The following is a 27,191-nucleotide window of genomic DNA, read 5'->3' on the forward strand; positions in this document are numbered from 1 at the left end:
ACAAAATTATTTAATGTCCTTACATTTTCTATTAATCCTCTGAAACTGAAGTAGACAGACAAATTCCAGTTTCAGTTGTAGAAAAGCATTAAAGATAAGCAATTAGAAACTAACCTCTCCTATACAAATGATGCATGGACTATCAAGAACTTGACCACCTCTATCGCTTGCTCACATACAGTGCTAGGGATTTGTTCTAGACACGTGGATTAACTAGACATCTAAACGTACACTCCAAAACTATACAATTTTTGTTTTGTTGTATGAAGGATTGGCAAATACAGTTATGAATACTGCAATCTGCAATTAAAATACCAAGACATACCTACAACAAAATGACACCCAAAAATAATCAGTGGAACCCGTTACATTTTTTTTTTCAATTTTAGAAAGTGTACTCTTAAAGACAGGGTAAATACTTTTGCCATATATCATACAGAAATGTTAGCACCTCACAGTAAGGTTTTGTGTTCACAAGTAATCTATCATTAGATCTCAGACTGGACCAAATTTCTAATTGTCTACCACACCACCCAATTTCATGCTATGCAAGTAAAAACAAAACCAACTTACTGTGTAGGGGGCATTTCAAGTTCAGCAGCTGTATTAAATACAATAGCAACAAGCATTCAAAGTTTCTAGCAGATAACAGTAGCAGAAGCAATCTTTGTTTATTTTTACAGTAAAAAATAAAAATAAAGATCTGACCTCTTTGGCTCCATGCTTGTTAACTACCGAGCCATCCCCACCTGAAACATGTACTACATACAAATCAGTCTGGCTATGTTTTATTCTACTCTATTACTAAAGACAGTACAAAGAAATGTTCATAGCTGGTAACTCCCCATGACCACCTTCTCCCCACTCCTCAAGCCATTGTTCACATTTTCCTTAACTTTTTTATTTTCCCTTTTATTCTACAAATAGCTTATATTCCTATTTTCCCTGGTGCTATCGTACTGAAAACTAAAATTACAATCCATGATTACAGTATAAAGATGGACCTGAAAAGGCTATACAACATCATAATTTAGAATTATTTAATTGCTAGATTCACATTCTTTCCTGAATCCAAATCTATCCTAATTGCATGATTAGAGGTATTAAGGAAAGGGCACATAGACTTTCCACCAAACAGCTAACAGCAGCAAGAAACAGAGCAGGCACTTCAGGTCATTAGCTTATTTTGAGATACCAATTCTTATTTTACTCTAAGTAGTTATTTCACTGAACCAGGATATGAATGAAAATTATCAAGAAAACACAGCTACCCTGAAAAGGATCTTATCTGGAACGAAAGACAGAAGGATATTATAGAGAGAACACCAGAACTCGAAGAATTAAGCATGGTTTGTCAAGCAGCAAGTGCAAAGAGCAGCCTGCTCAGCTCAAATGAAGTTCGAGCTTAATACACTGAAGAAACTGTTCAGAAACAGTTCATCTGTACGAAACATGACCCCTGTAAAGCTGCCAAAATCACTGAGAGCATACAAGTACTAATCACGCAAGCTAAAATGGCTCAAGCTGCTTTGACTTACATGTACGCCTAATGCCTAGATGACTACATATCCTAAATTATAAGTTAACAAAAAGAATGCATCTGTTTTCTTTACCTGTACTTCTGTATGTAATCAATACACCTCATCATCATCCACAAGGAAGTACACCCCCTACTCCTGTACTTGGAAATCTGAATACAGCTGACATACAAGACTCCTCCTTCCATACCTCACTTGCTCAAGCAGGGCTCTGGAGATGCAATGTGAGCATTTTAAACAGACATAATTCAGTAATCAATTAATTGGTATGTTATAAAGTGTACTGTATAAAAATATCACCAGGTTGTATTCATTGAGGGAAGTTACTGGTTACTAGAACAAAAAGGCAAAAGAAAGAAAGGTTGTCAAAGACAGCATGAAGTAACACTGCAGTCTACACTCTCCAGAGTCATCAGTATCTAAAATATAATTTTGCTTTTTGATTTAGGAAAAAAATAACGGACTTCAAATATTTTGTTAAAATACATAGGTTATTACCTTAAATAATTACTGCCATACAAGCTCAAAACAAAAAGCATACTTTAGAACTGGGCGGTGGGAAGGGGTGGAGGAAAACAGTGTTTCTTGCTTTACTGAGTACCACACCATCACATCGGGAATGCTAGTTATTTTCCTAACAAAAATTATTTACTAACAATATCCTTTAATGTACTATGCAAGTGCTTTCCCTATCATGACATCCATGCCCCACAGAAAGGTAGAGCTGACAGAAAATACTGTTTTCTAAAAGCAAAACCCACATTTTTTTCAAAATAATGAAGCAGCTGGATCGAACCAGAACAAAAGATGTCCACAGGAAATATTATCCACAAAGTTGTCTGCTAATCCGAGGCAAACAGAAACGAAGGGACAAAAAACTGACCATATACCGGTTTCCTTTCCCTGACGCCCTGACAACATTCCCTCGTTCAATTGGTCGTGTGCCCTTTCCAAGCCGTCAGGGATAGCATTCCTACTTCCCTTCGCACTAGGGCGGACCGTACGCGTCGAAGGGGCAGGGAGCAGAGAGGACGGAGGCGGCAGGAATAATCGTTATTTAACACGGTAAAGAGAAACCCGCTACCCGCAGCCGCACAACCCACCCCCTGCATTCCACGTCCGAGATCCCCCGGAGGACACGGGCGGCCGGGACACGGCTCCCCCCGGGAGCGATGGCTGTCTTGTGACGGCGGGGGCTGTGCCATCGCCGAGCCAGCGCACACGAAGCGGGGCGCTCCCCCCGCCGCATTGCCCCGCTTTCCTCTACCCACAAAACCGTAGCTGCGAAAACGGCATCGGCCAAAACCACCCTGGTGAGGTGCCAATAAACATTAAGAAGAATAATAGTGTAAAAAAAAACCCAGCCCGAGGAAGGCAAGCAGCGGCGCCCGCCCCGGCGCGCGGCAGCCGGCGTGCCCACACAGCCGGCCGGGGCCGGACCCGCACAGGGGGCGCATCCCGTGGGCGCCCGCCTCACGGCTCCGCGCCCACCCCCGGGCCGCCCACACCGGCGACGACCACGGCTGCTGGGGCAGACGAGGATGAGCCGGGCGCCTCGCTCCGTGCTGGGCACCCGGCGCCTGTCAGCGGGCCCGGGTACCGGGACACGCCCGGCCCCCGGTACCGCGCGGAGGCGGGGGGCGGCCGAGGGAGCGCGGGGCAGAGGCGCCGCCGCTCCACCGCAGATGCCCGCCGGGCGCCGCTGGCCTGGGGTGAACCGTCGCCCCTCCCAGTGAGGGTCCCCCGCCTCCCTCCCGCCCGCTCCCGCCGCCGGCGGGCTGTACCTCATATCTGCGCGGGCCGGGGGGCCCTACTCACACCCATGGCGACGGCGGCGGGGATGGAGGAGCCGGAGCGGCGTCCGCCACCGCCTCCCCCAGACGCACCATCCCCTCCCGCTGCCTCCTCAGCCACCGTCTGGCGGGCGGCGGGGGGGGAGGAGCCCTGGCTCGCGCTTGCCCTCACAGCCGCCGTACTGACGCGCGCGGCCGCGGCCTCCCTCCCGCCCCCCGCGCGACGGGCAGACGTGTGCCGCCAATCAGAGGCCAGGAGCGCCGCAGAGACCCGGCCTCCCCCGGCCGGCCCGGGCGCCGCCGAGCCCGCTCTCGCACCGAGGCGGTCAGCGCGCACGGAGCGGGGCCGCGGGGAGGGGGCGGCCGGGCTCCCTCCTCACCTCCAGCGGGACGCGCCTGCGAGGGGCGGGCGGGTGGCCCCTTTATTGTGCATAAGGGTAACTCAAGGCGGTGTCTTCCTTCCCTCACCCCACCGACCCCCCAACCCCCATCGATGTCTCGGCTGCCGGCCCCGCTCTCGGTAGGTCAAACAGGGCGGCAGCTGCCAGGCGCTGCGTCCCTGACGCTGTAGTCCGCCCAGCGGCGCCGCCGCGCAGCCTGCTGGGCCGCGTAGTCTAACACGCTGCCGGGGGCGCCTGCTCCCACCTCCTCACGTGTACCGAGCGGCAGCCGCCCTAGCCAATCCCGCTCCGCTTTCCTTCTGAGTGGCGGCCTCCGTGGCCAATCACGAGCTCAAGCGGGGCCGCTCTGGACGTCCGAGCTAGGCGTGCGGCGTGGGGGCGGTGCCCGCCCTGTCTGCAGGGCGCTGAGGTGGGAGCGCGGCGGAAGTAACGGTTTGTCATGGCAACTGCCGGTTGCGGCGTGGCGGCGCTGCGTGGGGGTCGCCGGTGCGTCGTCTCGGCTCCGGGGGGCTCTTCCTGCTGGCGGCCCTGAGGCGAAGGAGGCTGGATGTCTCGGGTGGGGTCGGAGCCCCTCAGTTTGGCGTCGTCTCCGCGCAGGTTCCTCCGCGCCTGGCCCTCGGCAGGCACTGAGGAGCTGCTGCGGCGCCGCCGTGTCACGGTGCGGAGGCAGAGGCGGGCGCTGTGAGGCACTGGCTTCTCCTCCCGCGCCGAGCTGCTCTCCGGTGTAACAAACCACCGGAATAATAGCAGTGGGGTGGCGGTGGCACTAACGGAAGCGGGCGCTGGTTGGCAGCTGCCCTCGGGGAACGGGCGGGTGCTGGGGCCGGGGCGCGCCGAGTGCCGGCCGGGGCGGCCGGTACCTGCGGGGCTGCCCGGGGTGGCGCCGGGCCCCGGCCCCGGCTGCGGCTGCTCCACCCGTCTGAAGGGGCGGAGTGCCTCAGGGCGGCCCCTTCAACCCCGGGTGGCCCCTGAGGTGTTAGTGCCGGCTGCGAGAAACAATGGCTGCATGGGTTTCTGCCTCCCTGCTCTGTGCTTTTCTTTTTCCTGCGACTTGGAAAGACCTCTTTTCTTATTTCTGTTCTCTCCAAAAGGCTCTTGTTTGTTGATGACAACATACACCAAGCTGTGAGAGGAGACCAAAAACCCAAGTGGTGATTTTTAGTGAAGTGGTATGTAAGGTTCCTATATCGCCCTTTGCGCTGCCTTTCTTTGAGCTAGTCAAATTGTGTGCCTTCCAGCCTGGGTGGCAAGCAACCCATTTACTGCATTGGGCCACCAACTGGTAAATCCTGCGTATCATTCATTGCCTTTTGCTGTACATCCTCAGTCCCTAGGATTTGCTATGTTATGGTCAACAATACTGATGTAACCTTTGCAGGTAGCACCATATCTTGCCTTTTCTGTTGATCTGGTTTAGAACTTATGTGTTGGAAGGACTTGTAGGCCCTGTGTTGTTTGCAAATGTTTGCTCTATACATACTGCATGTGTTACAGTTTGATTGCTGTGTCTTTTTCCAGATCACTATGAAGGCCTTGTATTGTCAGCAGAATTCACCTGGAGAGGAAATGACATTTGTCTTCCAGGAAAGAGTGAGTTCTGATTGTAATAGCACTGTTAGTCATTTAGTGGGAAAAGAGTGTTGGCTGAATTCCACAAGATAACTGAAACACCTAACTGTTCTGTAGACTTGAAAAAGAACTGGTGTAATCCTTGCACATACAGGCAGGTAAATGAAAGTAGGGGAGGTGTATTTTACCATCATCATGCAGCACTTGGCAAGACCGGTACTAGATTTCCCTGTGCTGTTTTGGTGTCCATATTTTAAAAACAAGTTTTGCAGGCATAGCAAATGAAACCTGGCTTCATATAGATAAAATCTCCTGGTTGGCTTTCCTGGTCACAGAAAAAGTAGAAATGTAGCTTAAGAAATTTATCGTTTGGAGTACTCCTACTGTTATTTTCTTTCCTCTTACATGTTCTTTGCTCTTAGCGAGGACTGAGATCACAGTGCAACATTTTTTTCAGAGGCACTGATAAGTCTCTAGCTACCTATTTTCCTACGGTTTAAAGGAACAACAAGATGACAACTATTTTTCTGTCAAATTTAGCTGAAACTATTGTGCTAAAGAGTCTTTGTCAGTTTGATCTAAACATTAATTGGATAAGTGTGTACACATGAGTTCGTGGCATAAAGCAGGCTATCAGTGACTATACATCGATGCAGTATGGGTGTCTGAACAGTAGATGCAAACCTGTATTCTTAAATCTTTTATAAGTACAAAATAAATTACTATCAATACCTATATATACCTGTGTAATATAGATACCTGGATATACCTATGCATATTACCTATGTAATATAGATACATAAATATACCTATGAGTCACTTATCAAAATGAAACAATATAGTGCTAGTGAGACTCAATCTTGCTTGAGCAGCTGCAAAATCCCAGTAGCGAAGCACATCTATTGAACCGCCTGAAGAGAAGGATGCAAAGACATGGGTGATTTTGATACAACCAAGGTGCATATTTATGGAGCAGTCTTAGATCTACTTAAACTGATTGTGAAATTGTGCTTTTGCTGAAAAGGTTTGTTCACCTTTCAGTGGCACATTTTTGTTCTCTTCGTTGTAATGGTTTTGGGAGTCATGCAGCTATTAGGTGAGATGGATCAGCTTATTTATCCAGGTGAAAACTAGTAATTTCTTGCAGGTTGGTTCACATCATTGTGATGACTCCAGGAGTGCTAGCTCCAACACAAAGGAGAGGATGGGAATGTGTAGATGTTGGCAACAAGTAAGCCAGGCAGTTGTGGTACAGTCTTAGGTAAGGTAAAGCCAATCTTGAAACTGCACTCCTGTGCATAGACTTGCCTATTTAAATCTCTTTAGACAGAAACTAAAGGTGTTAGTTACACTGCAGGTGTCAGTGTAATGACCAGCACTATGGAATCCTCATCTTAAATAGAAATAAATATTGAAAAAACTGAGGGAAAAGAAAGCCAGTTGGCTGAGGAGACCTTAATAGAACAGAAGGTGAATAATGAAAAGTCAGCAGCTTAGATGAAGAATTTCCATAGCAAACCTTCCTTATATGATGCTCGGTCAATTCCTAACAATGACATATTTAAACTGTGAAGGCAGGAACCAGTTAATAGCACAAACATTTCATTGTCTCTTTTTGTTCTTAAGACTTGTATTCTTTTATAAAGAAAAGCAATTTTATTATGTGTATTGTAGCAGTACTTAGGTTCATTGAGCTATGCGTACCAAAAGGATAGTTCTAAAAGACAATATAATCTTAAACTGACATAAATTATGTAAGTTCCTTAGATTCTAACTTTTTTTTTTTTTTAAACCAGAGATGTGGTATTTGTATAGTTCAACAGTTTAATGGCTCTTCTGTTTTGTGGAACAAAGAGCCAGAACCCACTTTGGTTTGTTTGAGGAGCAGGAGGTCAGTCTAACTGGCAAAATGCCTTGCAGTTTTAAAGGAACAGCATGTATTTAACTCAGCTGGGGTGAGAAAAAGTTCAGCTTAATATTCCTTGGACAGAGGTTACTGTTCATGTTGCTAAGCCTAGGAGAAAAGTAACAACTGTTTCTTGGGAAGAGTTTAAAAAAAAATCAAAGAAAGCTTACATTCTTACGAATCTTAACTTCAGAAGTAGAAACAAAGTGCTGTTATGACTCTCTGATAGGTGTTTCACTTACAGTTCCAATAGACGTCTACACTGCAGACTACAGTATAACATGGAAATACATTTTTGCCTCCAGTACCTGAGGGAGCTCTTCAAGAGCTGTGTAACGTCAGCAGTCCAGCACTCAATTTGGCTAATTAGATACTTTAAAGTAGCAGTACTCAACTACTTCATTTCAGATATCAATCCCAAAACCAAAAGTTGAAATAGTAAGGGGAAGCTTCATTAGCAGAACACTATGGTATGTGAGGTAGCCATACTTTGTAGGAGTTAACACCAATTCTTATCTGTGCTGTTTCTTTGACATCTGGACTACTTGATTATTTACCTCAGTAAGTTTGTCAGTACAGTATGTCTGACATTTATGTCAAAATTCTCTTAATATTCTCTGTCATCCTTGCAATATAGTTTTAATATTGAAGATCTGTTAGACAGACATTAGGGATAATTACATACTAAAGTTGTTTCAAATAAAGGTGTGATATTTAAGTTGCAGAAAAAAAAACAACAGAAAAATAACGTCAGTGTCTGTTGAGGTTTAGTAAGGTCTAGCAGTCGGTTTGTAATAGTAACATACATGCACTCAGAATGGTGTTGTAAATCCATTGGAGTATCAGTTCCCTTTTCATTGAAAAAAAAATTTTTGTTCTGACTACAACACAATCTAAAACAAAGACTCTGTGGAAAAGTGCTTTCAAGAGTTTGAGGGGATCCTACTAGCACATTCATGTTGCATTATATAATGTAACATCTGCACATTTGTCCTAGGAAGACCTTCCTCCTACGAGAGACAATGATGTGAAAGTACAAGTTAGAGCCTGTGCACTGAGCTGGATAGATACAAAGGTATTTGCTTATTGTTTTTATAAAACCTACAGGTGTTTACAGTTTTTGTTGAAGATCTAAGCCAGGGTATTGGCACAATTCCATTTATGCCATCTGAGGATATAGCTTTACTGCTGAGAAAGAGGGCACAGGATTGATGTGGTATTCTTGCATATCTCTTTAAATAAAAAGCACCTGTAATTCAGTTCCTAACTTACAGAGAAGGATCAGTTGTCATTTGTGAATTTTCTTACAGTAAATCCCTTTTATCTTCCTTTGCATACTGACTTGAAGTCACAGTTTGGCTTGCCTGTTACTAACTCTATTTTTTTATATGCTTCTAAATTTAAATAGGGAAAATCAGTGCAAAGGTTTTAATATTAAATAAGGAACATGTGTACTTTTTTTCCCTGGGTAACATTTTGGTAATGGCCCAACTTTCTTATTGTGAATATCAAACACTGTAAGATGATAATAAATATGCAAATTTTGAACCTTAGTAAGAATGTTGTAACCATTATTTTTGTTTAGCTTCTGTCAGAAATTAAACTGGAGAAGGAGCTTCTACCTGTTGGTCGAGAAATTTCTGGAGTTGTATTGGAAGGTAAGTTAATGTAATTGTCTTGTGAGGGTATGAAGCAAGAATCAAGGTCTAGTAATCCAGAACAAATAAATACTCTTTGTATGCTACACCTTTAATAGTAGGAACTATTTGCTTTCTTAATGAGGCTTCCCCAAGTCAGTAAAATGCTGAAATGAAAGTAAAAAAAGGAACTGGACTGTAATTGCTGCATATCTGTTCAGAGTTTAAAAAAAAATTAAAAATGCATGGCAGCTTTCTAAATAAAATATACTGAGATCTTAAGATATTACCTGCATCCTGCACATGCTATAACCATTTTTAATTTATTTGTAAAAATCATTTGTTGGAATAGTAAAGACAAAATAACACTCAGGAATCTCGGCAATGATTCACTGGCATCTGCACCTTTGATGTGTAGTTTAAAGCCTGGATCTTTCAAACACACATACATGTGTGTACTTGCATGTAAGTGGTTGTGGATGGGATGCCAGAGTTTAGTGAATCAAACATTTGGGTTTGGTATGTGCACATTTAATAGGAAAAAACTTTTTTTTTCAGTAGCAGGGTATATTTTTAGGTTTGTGAGCTAGTAATAAACAGTGCTTTCAAATTTAAAGACTTATCTTCATAACTTCTCCTTTTTATATATTCTTCATGAGTTGGAAGAAAGGTGACCTTCTTTCAGCCGGGTGATGAAGTGGTGGGTAAGTTAATACTTGTTTGCCTTATCAACTAGCACAATTAGCAATATCTTTATAATGAATGGTTGAAGTTATAATCATCGCTAAAGCTACAGTTTGACATATATTTTCAAAGATTCAATTAGTGTCACATGAATAAACTCTTACAAATGAGAGTTCTATTCTAGAAGTGTTTTCGTAAGGAAGCTTTTTGGTATAAGAGTGGAAGTTCAGGTCCCCAGCTAATGTAATCTGTCATATTCCTTACTCATTCACCAAATCCTTATGAATATATCCCTGGGTCCAATTAGCCATTGGAGTGAGTGTTCTAAAGGCAACCATCTGAGTACATACACAATTATTTGTATTTATAACACTATCTTAATGTAATTGATAAGTATCTTTTGATTTCTGTGGATGATACAAAATCTAGGCTTACTTCCTGCCTTCTTGAGGATGATATAAAAATATGTTTTTAACTGCTAGTGATGAATCTCTTCTTCAAGCATACTGAAGACTGTTTAGTTTCTTTTAAGTCATCTCAATTCCTGTTTGAGTAACGAACTCAAGTGTCCTAAATTTAAACATGCAAGTAGATTCACCAGTTCTGCTTGATTTTCTGAGTTGCCAAAAGCAACGCATGTACTCAGGTGTTTTGCTAAATACAAGGCCACATTGAAAAAGAAACAGTTTCAAGCTGCTAGTTTTCCAGAATCTTAATTTTTACTGCACATTAGAGTTCTTGAAAGGGAGCTTGTTTCCCCCCTAACTTAACTGCAGGGAGTCTGTGCTTTGTGATTCTGCTATGACATTATTGTCAGAGAAACCCATCAGAAGGGCAAGTGGTAATCACTGTTTGTTTGTAAAACAGACTTTCAGGTCAAAAATCACATGGAAAGTGTTTGGGGGTTTTCTTTTCGTGGTAAAACTTGGGCAGACCTTTCATATCATTAGCTTAAATCTAATGGAATGTGTGGATTATTGTTATTTATTCACCACAGAAGGTGTAGTCCTTAAGTTGGGAATTAATATTCTATTTTATGGGGTACAGAAGTGGCCTTGCTTTGTTATATAAAGTAGAACAGTTACGGCCAGGCATTTCCTGATCTTGCATATGAATTAACTTCAAACTATGAATAGTATCATTACTGTGAACAGTATTGCTCATTTCATTAAATATCTTACTGACATATGCTGCATCTGTTGAATATTTTAAAATAGTATTTGTGTTTCAATCCTTCTGTTGTAGCTGAAGGAATACAGTTTCGGGAAGTAGTTAGGGCAAAAAAAAACGCTTTGAAAATATGTCATGAAAATATGAAAAGACCTGAGAAATCAAAGTTACATTCTAAGTGGCTGTTGGAGGGTTGGATTTTTTTGTGCATTAGGACTTCATTCCATTCTTGTTAGTTCAAATACAGAATAAGTAGTTTGAGTCAGCTGAGCTTCCTCAGAGTAAATCTGACATTAAGGGAACGGAATCTCTACTTCAGTCATAAAGACACAGATGCATTTTGTTTGAGACTTACGTTGTCTGTGTTTTTTTATTCTTGAATACTGATGTTTGCAAATGCAGGTACAGAAAAGTCAGAATTACATGTATGGAAGTAGGAAGATGAAGAAAACAGCATTAAATATTTTTAGCCCTAAAAGAAAGAAACCGCACTTCTTTAAATACTGAAATCTCATAGCATTCCCTTTCAAACAGCTGTTCAATCTTATGTGTCCAATATGGATGCTATAAAGACAGAAGATAGGAGTGAAATATTTCTATTATGCTAAATCTTTCCTAACAAGCACGCTTCCCAGTTACTATTGCTGTAAGTTTATCCACAGTTAATTAATGAGTGGATTTAAAAAGAAAATGAACTATTGCCAAATTATTTGGTTACTTGTGTGCTTAATAACATCAAACTGTCACAAAATGTACTGTATCTCAAGTTATAGTCAGTTTTACTTGTTGCTCTCAGAATCTTTTAGCAATCAATTATGCCATGTTCCTCATTAAAGTAAGTGCAGGGAAAAATATTCTGAGAGTTCACTTGGCCACAAATACTTTGAGACATGAACCTAAATATAAACGTACCTGCTTAGATTTAGGTGGTTAGCTAGTTCGCATGTCAGTTCTTCCACATGTCCTGTTACTGAATACGTAAATAGTCCAGTGCTTTCCTGGATTTGATTATGTGGAGTATATCTGGCAAGTACGATGAAAAATCTGATTTTGTACTTCTGTCAAATACTTGATGTGTGTAGCATGTATAAAATAAAAGTCTATACTTCATGCTGCGGCTTCCGTAAACATTATGAGGTATACTAAGAGGCATGGTTCTTTAAGATGCCATGTCTTTCCCTTAGTATAAGGACCATGGTTTTGTGAATGGTTTAGAGACCCTGAAATCAGTGGGAGTTGGCAGCAATGTACAATGACTCCTTGGAGCCTGTCTGGAGTGTTAAGAGATAAAGTGACTTGTTTCTGAACTTTTATGTCTGTCAGGAAAAGGAATGTCTTCATGTATTACTCATTCTGTGTTTTCGTTTTTATATAGTAAGGTGTTAGAATGCAGACTGGTTTAGGTGCCAAGGCTATTTTAGTTTACTATAAGGAAATTTTTCTTAACATTTGAAATACAATAGTGTATTAATCATAAAAATCTGAATGGTGTTTTAGGACAGAAGAGGTGTTTCTTAGGGATATTCTTTCATACATGCTTGTATTTTGTATGCTAAGTTAAAGGGTTAGGGCAGGGGTCCTCAAACTTTTTAAACGGGGCCAGCATGTGGATTAAGTGGCAGGCGGTCATCTGCGGCTGCTTAGTTTCCTCCCCCCCAACCCCCGGGGGGAGGGGGGTGGAGTGGGGAGGTTCTGTAAATACCGGGGGCCGGATTGAGGACCCTGAGGGGCTGTATCCGGCCCGCGGGCCATAGTTTGAGGACCCCTGGGTTAGGGCATGACTTAAGTTATGGAAGTAAGAGAGAATTAGTAGTGAGTAAGATAGTAAGAAAGTGTGTTCTGTTCTGAGATTCTTGCCCTTCTTACGTTATTTCATAATTGCACAATAGCTGCTGTAAATAGCTGCTTTAGAATTTTTACTGTTATACTATAGATAAACCCTTGAGAGGTCTGCAGATGTATAAAAGCACTGTAGGATAACCATTTTTTTATAGAAACTATGGAAGACTGGAAATAACAGCTAAATTTCCTGAGGATTTTAAGCCAAAGCCTTTGCTTTGGTCTAAATGGAGTATAAGATTTGGATGGGAGAAGAAAGAAAATGCTGTTTTACTGAGGATAGAGGGTACATATAGTCAGAAGATTGATCAAATACCAGAACCTGCTGTTCATGAATCTCATTCTTTGGCCAGTGGAGGAAATAAGCACTGTTATGACCAGGATGGATTTCTTCTTTTTATTTCTGCCTGTTCTGTTCACTTTCTCTGTTTCCCATGGGTGGGGCTTTTTTCCCTTCGATTCTTCTCTATTCCAACTTTTTAAAAACTTACACCCACACATTCTTCCTTGTTCTTCCTCTGCTTCTTTCTGTCCCTTTATTGCTGCCTTTACTAACAACACATGTACAGGCATCAGGATGGAAGAGTAGGAGTTATCTGCAGCACAGCTTGGTCTGTGTCCGTCTGCAATATGGTAGCTCAATTTTATTCTTTGTTAATCATGGCCCAGAGTAGAAACAGGAGCACTCATCAGAGGGAGAGCAGTGTGAAATGAGTTCAGACACGACCTGACAAAAATTAAGCATGGCAGTAGCAAAAAACACTCAGTAGTGTCCCCATTCTTTCTTTCCCCCAACCCCAAAATGCTGTTTGGAGCACCTTTGGAACTATCTTGTGCACTGTGCCCATGGAGATTACAGGCTGTTACCTTGCCAAGTTTTCTTAATTTGTCATAAACCTGAGAAGAGGGCAACTGAACCACAGACCAAGTGGGAATAGCCATTTCATTAGGAGCTTGTTTGTAGCATATGCTTCTTTGAAATTAAAGTCTATGCTCAATTGTTTTTTTCAGGAATTTTGCCCCTGGATTCTGAAGAGTCAGGTCTTTGTGAAGTTATTCTAGTTCATGAGCATTATTTGGGTATGTAGTTCATATATTTTACTAATTTTTGTATTTACTATATCTTCAGACTTCAGCTTTTCTAATAGGCAGCTAATTAACTTGGACCTCTGGGCAAACTTGTTCTTTATAGCTTGTTCTGAAAATATATATATATATATATACACATATATATTCAGACATTCTGTTTACTTAACCTGTTCATAGAAGCTTTGAATACTGTGTACTCTCAAGGGCTTTTTCTTTGCTGTTACTGTTTAATGGGTTATGTTTTGCCTGCACCACACAACCACCACCACCCCCTTCCGTTGTTGTTGCTTCATTGTCTTTCTACTTTTTCCTCATTTCATCTCTCACAAAACTAAATGAGGAAAAAGGCAACTTTTTCCTCATTTTGACTCAATCCAGGAGCATCAGTTGTGACCAGACTAACAGATGGGATAAAATTAGCAGACTAGAAGCTGGAGAAAAGAACTTTCAGGGTATGAGAATCAGGGAAAACCTGGCATTGAAACATTCTTTTCAATTGGGAGTTTCCAGTTTGCCCTTTCTGGCCATAGAGTGCTTTAATATGTAGAATACTACATTTTGGAATCTCTGTGCCTCTCCCAGTAGTTCATTGTGTTACTTGGAGTAAACTACTCTTTTGCTCAAATGAAACTCATTTGTATTGTGTTTCTGTGACTGTCCATGAATTCAGCCTGTGTAGTTATGAGGTGACTGCTTCAAATTTGTTTATACCAAAACTGAATATCTAATTCTATTGCATAAAATATGATAAAATATCCTCTCCGTGTATTTTTAATATATATGAGAAGTAAACGAGTATTATTTATATTGACTTGTTTGAAGGTGAAATCTTCCTGACAGTTTTTGCAAACTAAGTCATGGACTCATGGAGAAAGAAAAAATAAGGCTTATTCTTTCTAACACTTACAAGTACAAATCAAGCAAAATGAAATCTAGAGGTCTCTGCTGCCTTATCACTAGTTACAGTAACTATAGGCAGTAAATATCTCTGACTTTATATTACCTGCAGTAGCTTACTTCGTACTAAGTAGTATGAAGTGGCACACAAAGTGATGACCCCTAGAATTCATTTGCAGCACACTGATAAATGATTGCATTGCTTATGTTGTTTTATAGCTTCCCTGATTCAAGCTAAACTGCCAATTCTTATGCTTAAAGGGACAGACCAAACTTTTCCAGTCTTTCCTTTCTAGTGTGCCTCAAGAGGATTGCGCTTACTTACTGTGGTTCTGTGCTAGACTTTCAGCTGGGCTGTGATGATTTTCTAGCTTAATATCAAGGTCTATGCTAAATCATGTAAATGGCTTACATTAAAAATGGTGTTTGAGCTTCTGATTTCTAGTTAACAGAATACTTCATTAACATTACCTCCCTTTTAAGCCCATGAATCGAATGGGAAAACAAGTGTCTTCTATGTAGAGACAACAGAAAACGGATGACAAATAATGTTATCTTGATCTTTATCTCTCTTAAAATGTTGTATAACCTTCTGAAGCTGTTCATACCAATGGATTATGAAGTAGAAGATTCTAATTTATAGAGAAAGAGAATAAGCAACTCATGGGTTGGAACACACGTTGTGTGTTCTTGTCAGAATTATCTTGGTGAAAAGGAGAAGAGCTCTTCAGATCTTTTCTGTCAGGAGGTTATGGTAGGGAGTGTGTGTCTCTTTTTTTATACTTTTATACAGTTTAAATACTGTATTTGTATTTGAACTTGCTCACAAGAATGGTGCAGAAGTAAACTGATTATTCTTGCAATAATTGCTTTTTCCATTTTGACTCTATGTAGCTGACCTAACACTGCCATGAGCCACAACATTGGAGTATTGCCTGTGTGAACTAGATTATAATTACACCTGTAGACTATTTGATTTGTATAATTTTCTTTCGTTTTAGAAATTGGTGAAGTCTAAAAAATAGTGAAATGTCAGGGGCTTGCTGCTATTTTTTTCCCCATCTGTTTTGTTTGTTTATTTGTTTTTTCCCCTAAACTTAGTTCGTAAACCAGAAAAAGTTTGTTGGGTTGAAGCAGCCGGGACTGTTCGTGATGGTGTCCGAGCATACACAGCTTTACACTACCTTTCCCAAGTCTCTCCTGGAAAAACTGTCCTTGTAATGGATGGAGCAAGTGTAGGTAACAACTGTGCAGTAATAATTTCAGAACAGAAAGATTACCTCTGCCATAAATAACTGTCTTATCACCAGAACAATTGGATTTCTTACAACATGCTACACTTAAGTCTTGTATTTTATTCCTGGCAGCACCCTTATGCTTATATGGATTAATAGGAAGGGCCCTCCCACGTAAGATACTGAGCCAAGAATACAGTCCTTTACATGTTGTGCGGGTAGTGAAGAGAGGTGATTCTTTTCTGGTGTTTTACATTGACATAGTTCTACCTTAAGCCCTCAGGTATAACTGGAGGAAAGTGCCTTGATTTTCTTATTCCTTTCCCACCACTGCTTTTTAACTTCTCTTAGATATAAATAATTTCATTTGCATTACTGCAGTCTTTATTGCTAATGAAGATGTGGAGCTTGCCCTAGCCAAGATTCGTTAATGTAAATGTGGCTGGGGCTTTTTCCTTGGTAGCACTTCTTCCTTCAACAAGCAAGCCCCCAAGCTCCAAGTTACAATTGCAGTTATGGTGCTTGCATTATTGAAAGTAGAATCTGAGCTCTTTTGTTGAAAAGGAGAACTAGTTAATTACTAAAAGTTTGTTCAGAGCTTCCCAGTTAATGAAAAGACTTTTTTTGGCTTTACTTAGAGCAGAAGCAGATCTGTGAATATCCAAATCCTTGGTTCAGATGTGTTTTGTTGAAGGACTAAGTTTATTTCTGGATACTCTCCTGAGTTCTCCTGAATGTCCCTTGCAATATAATCTTTCTTAATTGGCATCACGTTGTTGCTGTAAATAAATTCATCTACCTTTTTTCCTCTGCAGCCTTTTGGTACAATAGCTATTCAATTAGCACAACATAGAGGAGCTAAAGTAATCTCTACTGCATACAGTCTTGAAGATAAGCAATACCTGGAGAGGCTTAGACCTCCTGTGGGTAAGTTACATTCTTCAGTGCTAAAGTTTACACTAAAGAGTGTCTCAAAATATTTTTTTTTCTTTTTAGAGATGTATTTCAGTAGCTGAAAACTGAAATACAAATCTGTAAATAGTCTAAATAGTTTTAAAACTTGCTCTGTACTCCATAGGTATTTAATTTCTGGTTTAGGTGTATTTAATGGCATTTTTATTCTTCATTTAAATTGTTGCAATTTAATTGACTGTCTCTTGGTACTTTCCAATAGTGCTTGAGTACTGGCTTTTGGCCCAACTACTCAAGATGTCTCTTCATTTTATAAAACTGTTGCTTGTGAACAAGAAAGCATTACTAAATCACCAATATATCACAGTATGTGATCTAGGTACCTGAGAAAGAGTTCAGGTGTAATCACATACTTGAGATAACAGTATTCATCAGACTCAAATTAGTTCTAATAGTATTTTGTCAAGCTGCGTGGCAGCCCAGTTTCAAGTACTGTCATAACTAGCTGGATGTCCAAATGCTCTTCATTTTTCTATTTCCTAAATGAGCTTTGCATTAGACTTAATACTTGCATTTATCTATGACTTCTTCCATCTCTTTGATACTTAAGTCTTTGGGGATTTTTCCCTGGAAGTAACAATGCTGTTTGGACTGTGGCAAAGTACTCTATGTTGAAGCTACTAGCATCTTTCCCAATCAAACATTTTCTTATTTCAGTGTTGCAAAGTGGAGGAAAGTAGAATATTTCTTTATTATTTTAAAATAAAGGATGGCATTGCAAAGTCCTGTTTTATTGCAGTCTGTGAACTTTGCTGTACAGTGAACAAAAGGTTAAAACCAGTGTCTGATATTTCCTCCTCAAAATGCAAAGACTGTCACAGTATAATCATCAAGTTTATTTTTCAGTGTGTTATTTTTTTATTGTCATTCAAAGAAGTATATGTAAGAGTAGCTGGGTCTCTTGTAAGACTGCCTTTGTGGGAGAAATAATTGTGTAGTCGTTATCACATCTACATATATTACAGTCATATCAGCCAAAATATATATGCATTAAGATGAGATCCGATTAAAAAGATAATGTCAAAGTTAACTGTCTGTGACTCTGACTCCTTTCTCCTTTGTTATTTTGCATAGTAATATTGTTAGCAATCTTGGCTTTCCAAATTGAGAACTAGAGCAGTTTTCAAATCTCTCTTGATCTTGGTGACTCACTAAAACCAGGCATTGCTGATATGCAGGTGCACATAGTATTGTCCTTGTGTTCTCCCGGCTGACTCAAGAATAGTAAACTAGCAGAGGGATGAAATAAGCCAGAGAGCTGCTCTTTAGACACAGAGAGAACAGAGTTCTTGTGAATTTTGATTCCTTTCTGGCTCCCAAGAACAGAACTGGCAGTGGAAGCACAGAGACAACACAGTGTGCATGTGCATTCTGGGGCTGCACGTTCACACACATCTGCAGTGCTGGGGAGTGATTCACTTCCAGCCTACCAAGTGAGTATTTAGCTCTTCAGTAGTGGCTTTGCAGTGCTGATAATGCAGCAGGAAGTGGAGTGTCGTGCAGAGAGGTTATTACACAAGAGCAGGGAGAAAGGCATTTCTTCTGCTGCCTGAACTTAATGATCTTCAACAGGGAACTGCAAAGTGTTGTGTTGGGAACGTAATCATTACTTCTAAGACGTGGCAGGCTTATTTCTCTAGATTTTTATATTGTCTCCACAAAAAAAGCTGGTTTTCTGTTTTCTTATTTCAAAAGTCTTTGTTTAGCGTATAAGTAGACATTACAGACATAAGAACATAAAGCATTTTTGTGAATGCGGCTGATGCGTAGAGATTTGTTATGCCAGCTGTTACAGGGTGAAGGGAGTAAATACAAAAGACCTAAAACTTCACTTTGTAATGTTTTATGGGTATATTTTGCAAAGGATATGAAAACTTAACTATTAGCTAAGAAAGGACTTTGCAATTAATGTTATTCCTGTCAGCACATATGCCAAGGAACCCAAAGTCATATTTATATTTACTTTTTGGTGCTGTTTTGAAGTTATATGAATGTTAATACAAATAAATGCACTAAGTAAACCAAGTGTAGTTAGCTATATCTAAGCTGGTTTCTAATGTCTGTGGGTGTAGGTTTTTTCAATTTTGTACTTTAGTGGGTTTTGTTTAGTTTTTTTATCAGTTGTCACTGAGCAGCAATTTGTGTTATCAGTGTATGGCATAACTAGCTGCTTCATAAAATAGCTGAAATAGCCATCTCTTGCACTGAAAAGGCCATTGCTTATATGGGGGGGGAAATTTAATTGCAACCTCAAATAAAGAGCTATCACCTGGGTACAGCACTAAAAAGAGAAAACAGGGTTAAAACAAAAAGCCACTGATTTTGCATTTTCGGGTTTTTCATTGTTGTTGGGAAGTTGTGGGATTTTTTTGGTTGTTTTGTGTTTTGTTGTGTTTTGGTTTTTAATAAATATGATTCCAGTGCCTGAAGTAGAAGTTCTTGTTAATGTTTAAGGATTCATATTCAGACCAACAGCATGGGGTCTTTGCATATCTTCAGTAATCTCTGGAGTAAATATAATAATAATATGAAGGAGGGGATTATAACAAATTTTGAAATTTTAATGCCCACATTTCAAACTAGAGACAGACTATTATATAAACAATGGGATGAGTTTCTGTTAGAGAACAGAAGAAAAAAATAGATATATTTCTCCCGTTCTCTAGATTACCTCATTTTTTTTGTTTGAGGTTTTCTGGGGTTTGGGGTTTGGGGTTTTTTTTGGTTTTTTGGTTTCTTGTGGGTTTTTTATTCTTCAAAACCAATGCAGAGCTTTCAGTGGATACATTGCTGGTAAGAACTCATCAGTGATCTCATGGCTTTTGAGCATATTCAATAAACCAAATAGCAGATCTTTTGTATGACAGTTTTTAAATTTTTGTAGCTGAATTTACTGCGTAAGAGTAAACTCTGGTAGCTGTGGAAATACTGGTATTTCTACTTCTCACCAAGAGTGAAAGGAGAGAGAAACCGAAGCCTTTTTGCCGATCAGAATAATGTTACTTTAGAAGTTGTGCAAGTCACAGAAGAAGAAACTGAACTAATTTACAAATGTTTTGTGAGAAATTTTGAATAAATGACAAAGGGTTATATAAAATTATAATTTGATGCTCTGCCTTTTCCACAGTGGAGAGAAATTGTTACAGCAATTTGCTAGGAAAGAAAGTGAAGAGGATTTTTAAGAGCACTGTAATAACTATTGTATTAAGTAGCAAAACTGGAAATGTTTGCTAAAGAGAAGATAGTCAAACTGATTATACTGTTGCCTTTCTTTTTGATAGTCAGGCTTTGAGTCTATTAAATCAGGATTATTCTCAAAAAGTAAAACTATTTGCAGAAATTTTATACCATGTCAAATTGCCCTCTTAAGAAAAACCTTTTAACTTTTTGACTGAAGAAACTAATAAGAAAAGGATATTATGGGATTTTATTTGCATATAGGGAATATGACTATCATTATTAATTTAATGTGACATCTCTATTAAATTGCAACCGTGTGTGTTCTCTTTAGCCAGATAATTTGACTTCAGTGAAAAAATTAAATGGTTGACCTAGGAATCTGAATGCATCTTGTGATTTGATTGGAAGGAAAAAAAAAAAAAAACAACCCCAAAGCATTAACTGAGTATTTCTTCTTAATGACCATTTTCTTGCAATTTTTCTTCTCTCCTTCTTTCCCTGCGATTGAACTCAAGAAGGTATACGGCAGCCTTTAGTGGGTAAGTACACATTGCAAATTTGAGTTTAATCTGTTATGCTTTGGAAATATGACTTCAGATTTATTTGACATTATTTCAGTTACCGTTTTGTTGAGAAGTCTTTGGCCTCTTTAGTTTCTAAATGTTTATTCTACCTCGTAATTATGAAACAAAGCTAAAACCCGTAGCTACTACTTCCCTGCCCTAGTTATTCCTGAGTCTGTGATTTATCTTTATAACCATCTATAAATATATCATCACAGATACAAGAAGAAAATGTATTAGTGACTTCAGAACTATTTCAAGAACAGATGTAAATACTTCCGTCTAACTATTTAATGATGCAGAGAGCCATTTAGAGGTTAAAAACATCATGTAGAAAGTAATACAAGTTTATCTGGGCTGTGGATTAATAACAAGGTTACTAAGCATTCTTTTAAAGAAAAAAATGGATTTGACTTGCTGGAATCATAAGAAAATTCAAGTCAGTGCCTCATAATTCACTGAATTTGTGTTTTTACATGTTAACTTCTGACTTGCACTGGGAGACAGAGCTCCATGTCAGGGAGAATAGGTTTTTGTTTCCCTCGATGTGGAACTAAGAGAAAGGCTCTGCAAGGGACTGGAAGGAAGTGGTTATTTCTATGTCAAGTAAGGGAAGAAAGCTATGCTTGGAAAACTCTCCCAATACATGACTGCTATGGTTATTTGATTGGTAATTGCAAAGTAGGGAGATGTGAAATAATGTGTCTTCTTATGTTTTGGCCACTCTTTTTTTGCTTCAGTAACATGGCTAGTCACTCCAGAACTTGCTAGTTTTGAAGGTGCTTTCGGAAAAGTAGAATAGTAAAGAATGAACTTTACAGAAGGATTTCTAATCCTTACAGTGGCATAGTTTATCCTTTTTGGCCTACACAGACTTGTCAGTTTTAGTTCTGCATCAGTATAAAGTTCATACATATTTTTTGGTGTTGATCTTGCACTGCATTGGAAAATTAAAAAAACCCTGACTATTGGCTAGGTTTTTTGACTTAGCTGCAAACTTGCTTATGTAATACTTCCAGAAACGAGAAACTCTCTGTTCAGTTCTGCATCTAAGCTCTACATTTGTATTGTGGTTAACCAAATGTACTGCTCTTTCTAGCTCGGGTGATAGATGTGTCAAATGGGAAGACAGATGCGGCAGAAAGCTGCTTGGAAGAAACTGGGGGCCTGGGAGTGGATATTGTTTTAGATGCTGGAGGTATGTAATTGGAAGAAAATCTGGTCTTCAGAGCACCATTGGGGGGGGGAGTTTATTATTATTTCTAGGTAATATAGGTGAAGGATCATCACCTCAAAAGATAACATTTAGTTGCTTGTTCGCATGCAATTTTATGTATCTATCTGTTCAATAGATCTCCTCAAGCAAGATCTTTTTAAGATCTCCTCATGTCACCCTCTAGTGGAAGCATCTAATACTGTTAGTCATCTGCCAAATTTATCTGAAATTTTCCTGTTTAAAACTGAAAAGAAACAATGTGTTTGAAGAGTAGAGCTGTGACATCAATGTTACATCAATTACGGTACCTTATTTTAATATAAAAATTATGCCGTAATAGCCAGTACTATCAACCTGTATTCTCAAACAATCATAATAGTAGTAAACTCTGAAGTTACTATTTTTAGCTGAAGTAACTGAGGAACTTCTTAAAGTTCTGCTGAATTAAAAGAAATATATATTGAATTTCCTAAATCTTCTACTTGAAGATTTACTTGAAGATCTACTTTCCTAAATCTTCTCATGTGACCAACAGCAAAATTTAGTTGTAGTGCTGTTCCAAACAGCCACCTTTCGTTGTGTGTATTCATATGCATACATTGCAACTTGTTTGTATCTGAAGACATAGGACTGTGAAGAATCCCAAGATAATGTGGGTTTCAGTACAGGAAGAGATGGATTTTTCATTCTGAATAGAGTTTTCTTCTGAGCTCAAATTAAATTTCTTCTCCCTGCTTCCCCCAGTGAAATTATATAGTGCTGAAGATGAATCAACTTCAAAATCACAGTTTCTGCCTCATAAGCATGATATCATTACCCTTCTTGGTGTTGGGGGACACTGGATAACAACAGAAAAAAATCTTCAGGTAAAGATCTTGTGTGAGTAAGGTTAGTTTGCACCACCGTATATTTATGGATGTGTCTGTGAGCTTCTGCTGTGGCCAAATGGTTCCTCACTGTTAAGCAGTATCAGTTTTCAATAAAAAATTTCACATCCAGAAAATGGGAAGTATACAGCATTAATACTAAATGTTTTTATTTTCCTTTTGGACAGTTTTGGGGCTCTCTTCTCTGAGATGATAGTAAGTTATGTTAATAGCCTGGCTGTACTGCCAAATTTTAAAGGACCTATTTTGTCTAGCTTGGGGTATTAACCTGTTTGACAAGACAGAAAAATACTTAAAGCTGTAAATATTACAAGTTCGCTAAGTTTTAATGGACAGGAGATGGTTTTTTGTTTGTTTTAACCATCTATATAAAATAACCATTAAACCTTTATTTTTGGGTAGGAAAATGTAAAGTAACATTTTTCTTCTATTTGTTTAAGCTGGATCCTCCAGATAGCCGTTCCTTGTTTCTTAAAGGAGCCACAGTCTCCTTTCTGAATGATGAGATATGGAACTTGTCCAATATACAGCAAGGGAAGTATCTCTATATCCTTTCGATGGACATTTTGAATACCGACAGCTAATGTATGGAAATGCAACTGAGAAACCAACTAATAAAATTGTTCTTTTCTACTCAGTTATGTAACCACAGGCTCAAAGGTCAGCACGGTTAAGCATACAGCATAACTAAAATGTAACATGCACTCATGTTTTATTTAAGCTAGTCTCCACATGCCTTCTAAATACATGTCTACATACTTCGTTAAAAGCAGTGCTGAAACAGAAAAAACACATTCTGGAGAAAATGCAGTGTTTTGGTTCAAGACTGAACCAATTAATTGAAGATTTAACTCTTCTAAGTTTTTATATTATGCATTTGACGTCTGGGGAATTATTTTTTGTTCTTTTGGGCAGTAGATGGATCATCTGTAAATCTTAATGCTATTGGTTTAACCATAAAAGTTACAATATTTTGGCTTCATAACCTCTTCATCATTTGCAATGTTACATACATAAAATTTATTGAGCAAATATGTGGGTGTGGGAAGAGGAATGCCTCCTTCATTATTTGCATTACCTACATTTGGTCTTAGCAGCTAGACTCTGAGCTTTGTACTAGTGTGACAGTTTTCCGTGGACCACTTCAGGTAATGGAAGGTTTGTCTGTTTATGGCTTTAAGGACTCTTCCTGTTCTCTACTGCACTGCAGATTGAGATCTGCTGAATCACTTTTGCAGTTTAACAGAACAGCAGAGGCAGGTGAGGATTAAGTCATTATACTTGTGAAACGACTAACTGTGCTGCCAGGAAGTCCTCCCCTCCTCCACTGAACTGCAAAGTAGATTAGGCAAGGTCAGGAATACTAAGGAAATATTTATGGGATGCAGGTTATCATGAATCATTGTATAGTTTGGTATTTTGGTTGAATGCTTACTGAGTAGTTGTCCACATAAAAAGTAAGCTGACTAAACAAGTAAGATTCTTCTGTTGTCTCCTGGGGTATCTCTAATAACAACAGCATGTTTTAGCACAACAGGCTTTAAAGTTGAAAGGAAAAATCTGGTTTGATTTGTTTTTGGTTTTTTTTTAATCTGTATATCTTGTGAAATTCTTGAGCATATGGCATTAATATCATCTGAAGAAATCACAAGGGTGACCACTTTCAAAATTAATTGAGCTTCAAATATTAACCAGATTGCTCTTAAAATGAAGGAATGTTATTTTTTAGGTTTCATGTAAAGAGACTAAATACAGCCTCATCTGTTGCATTGACATGAATGCTAGTCAGTAACGCAAAGATCCCTTACAGATGCACAGTAGTGCTCCAAGAATTTACAGACTCAGCTGTATTCCCAACTTTGTTTTGATTTTTACTTGAGATGTCTGTCTGAATGGTAGGGATAGTTAACTGGTACTGAAGTCTGTCATCATCATTCTGTACAAAAAATACAATTACCATTCTCACTGATTAATGTTGTACTAGTGTGGGCTGCACTTGTTGATCTTAACCCTTTTGCCTTATTTTTCTAAATTCCATTTTTCATATTTCATTTCTACTTACTGATGCAGGAAAGGACATTTTTGATATATATAAAAGTGCATAAATCTGATCTAAAGATTGAAATTAAGGTTAATTTTCATTTTGCATAATGTATCAGTACAGGGCTATTGCCAGCAAACGTGATTATAGAAGGATTTATCTGTAAATACATTGTTACCTTGACAATCCTTTTAGATACCCATCTTAGAAGATGTCATGGAGAAATTATCAAGTAGCATTTTCAGGTGAGAGATGTGATTATTATTGTTTTTTAATTATTATTGTTTATTTACATTTCTAATGTTGAATGAAAAAAATTATTGCGAGCACTGTGCTACAAATTTCTATTGGGATGCTTAGGAAAAGATGTTTCACAGTTTCTGTGGAACTGTTTATGGTCTATTTCTGTTTTTAATATAGCAGGCTAAGCACAAGGAAATTTGCTAACCCCACGATTATGCTGTATGTCAAAATTTAATAGAGGCAGCACATTCTTTTCTTGGTGGAGGAAGAGCATATATCTGGCTGCTCAGCAGTGTATCTGAGAAACGGTGTTGGCTGTAAAAGATGGTACTGTCTAATACTCCGCTAAGAGTGACAGCTTCACTAGATACGAAGATTCCCATAATAATGTGGGAATGGAAGATCCTTTCTCTAATGCAGGATAGCTGTACTGCTGTTGAGCAAAAACCTCACCATCTGGGTGGTTTTTTCCTCCCATAAGAAGGGGATCTTTTAATTAACTTCTGTTTCCTGTTTGCTGTAGGGCTCTTCCCTTGTTCTGTGAACGAAGCAAAGCTGTAGAAGTTTTATTCTGTTTAAAGAGTAAAGTTTACATACTGAAAGTAAAGTCTATAGCAGTAGTCCTGCAATATTTCTGTTTATCTGAGCATGCTCACCAGATGCTTCTGACATACTGTTCCATTTTAGGCCTCAACTGGATGAACCGATCCCATTGTATGAAGCCAAGGTTTCTATGGAAATAGTTCAGAAGAATCAAGCAAGAAAAAGACAAGTCATCCAGTTCTGACACAAAATTTTCTGATTTCTAAGCCTGTGGAAGACAAAGAAACGTAATGTATTTGAAAAGTAAATTAGTGTACATTTTCAAATAGTTCTGTAACCAGAATTTAAAGATCTTTGTACCTCAACACAAATGGTTTCTGAAGCTCCGGTGACTTCAGGGTTGGGGTTTTTTTGATCCACTTGAGCAGAATGTTCCCATCAGCAACTTCTTTAGAAGCAGTCTTGACTTAGAAATTTTGTCTGCCCTGCCTCAATTAACAAATGTCAGTAGCATCTACAGGCAAACTCAGTTGCTGTTGTTTTTCAACTGTAAGAAATTAAAGGAAAAAAAATAATTTTCTGGTGTTTTTTATTAGTCCTCCCTTCTCCAGCCCCCCTACCAATAGTCACCTTTACCTTTTTGTTTTTGACTGCATTGAAACTGAGTGCTCTCTGCCATACTCTTAAAGTATTTAATCCACATTTTAAATTGTTATTTAATTGAAAGACAGGCGAAACCATCAGAATTGGCAAGGATGCTAGAGGGGAAGGATAAGGTACTGACTGTAGGAGTTCTGCCCCCAAGCTGATTTTCTTCATTTTAGCAACCAGGCAGTAAACCTAGTAAATCTAGAGTCCATAAGCCAATACGATCATGTCATTGAGATGTTTGAGGCACTTTATGTATCTTGTTACTGTAATGTTATCTTTGAAATCTTTCCAGTAAGACCTTCCTACACTCTGCACTTCCACTTCCCCTTTTCCAACCTCAGTCCTATGCCTAGCACGGCTCAAATCTGTTTATCCAACATTCTCTATTACTGACATCTGCAAATCAGCAGGAGGGAAGGAACTGCTGTTTTTCTTTCTTCAAAGCATGTGGCTTCAAACTTGCTCTTACTTGAGAGCAAAAATATTTCTATTCAGCTGTGCTATTCATTTTCACTGTGTGGATGGCTCAAACAGATACTAACACTTTAAACCAGTGTAAGAAGTTGGAATATTTGAGTGCAAATAGATTATTTAGAAGCACGATTAATCTATCTTCTGTTATTCAGAGAACTTGTAGTAGGTTCTTGATAAATGATACAAGGGAAGCATATAAAAGCATGAGTAAATCTTACTTTACTACTAATGTGATGTAATGCAGCCTTGAAGATAAGCAGTGCTATTATGTGTGTACACACACATACGAAGCATGTGAATCTTCTTAGTTAGCTGAAGCCTTGTACCCAACTGCTTATTTTTTACTGATTATGTTCATTTTAGCTGAAATGTTTGCAAAATGAAGTCGATCAGAGCAAAGAAAATAGGTTAAAAAATAAGGTTTAATAAAACAGAAACAACCACTGACAAAACTGCAAAAGTAAGATTTTTCTCGTACAGTTTTTATTTTATGAGATCTTTTGTCAGTAGCTGTGTTGCTCCCAACTACATGTATAAATGCCTTTTGAACCCTGTGGTACTATAGACCACTTCAGCAATAGCTAGCCTTAGTTTAAGTCTTTCAGCTGGCTCAAGTTATGAAGCAAATGTCTCTGCACGGTTGGGTGTTAAGTGGTCTATGGG

The 27,191-nt window shown here is 39.2% G+C and overlaps 2 protein-coding genes across 17 annotated transcripts in view; one reads left to right on the forward strand and one right to left on the reverse strand.

Annotated features, from left to right (window-relative positions):
• ITSN1 (intersectin 1) overlaps positions 1–3,816 on the reverse strand; it is a 136,603-nt gene extending 132,787 nt beyond the window's left edge. For 6 of the 8 annotated variants that reach the window (XM_055802633.1, XM_055802632.1, XM_055802631.1 and 3 more), the window contains exon 1: positions 3,323–3,498. The gene's annotated coding sequence lies outside the window, so the exon portion shown is untranslated. Of the gene's footprint in view, positions 1–3,322; positions 3,499–3,711 lie in introns of those variants that run through there. The other 2 variants (XM_055802630.1, XM_055802629.1) reach the window with 2 other exon arrangements.
• On the forward strand, positions 3,707–25,978 carry CRYZL1 (crystallin zeta like 1). Of its 9 annotated transcripts, none has more exons than XM_055802639.1 (15): positions 3,707–3,851; positions 4,824–4,901; positions 5,251–5,322; positions 8,205–8,282; positions 8,793–8,875; positions 9,511–9,548; positions 13,549–13,617; positions 15,625–15,758; positions 16,574–16,685; positions 20,426–20,449; positions 21,573–21,671; positions 22,434–22,555; positions 23,017–23,122; positions 24,817–24,862; positions 25,548–25,978. In XM_055802639.1, exons 3-15 carry the CDS (start codon positions 5,257–5,259, stop codon positions 25,645–25,647), a joined length of 1,077 nt encoding a protein of 358 aa, XP_055658614.1. In that variant the 5' UTR covers positions 3,707–3,851; positions 4,824–4,901; positions 5,251–5,256; the 3' UTR covers positions 25,648–25,978. The 9 variants fall into 9 exon arrangements, with proteins under 9 accessions (XP_055658614.1, XP_055658619.1, XP_055658612.1 ...); XM_055802644.1 differs by lacking the exon at positions 3,707–3,851 and adding an exon at positions 4,091–4,164 and having other exon boundaries at positions 24,813–24,862; XM_055802637.1 differs by lacking the exon at positions 3,707–3,851 and adding an exon at positions 4,091–4,164.
• The last annotated feature ends 1,213 nt before the right edge of the window (positions 25,979–27,191 follow it).

This window comes from Falco peregrinus, chromosome 4 (assembly GCF_023634155.1).
Source record: "Falco peregrinus isolate bFalPer1 chromosome 4, bFalPer1.pri, whole genome shotgun sequence".
Lineage (NCBI taxonomy): Eukaryota > Metazoa > Chordata > Aves > Falconiformes > Falconidae > Falco > Falco peregrinus.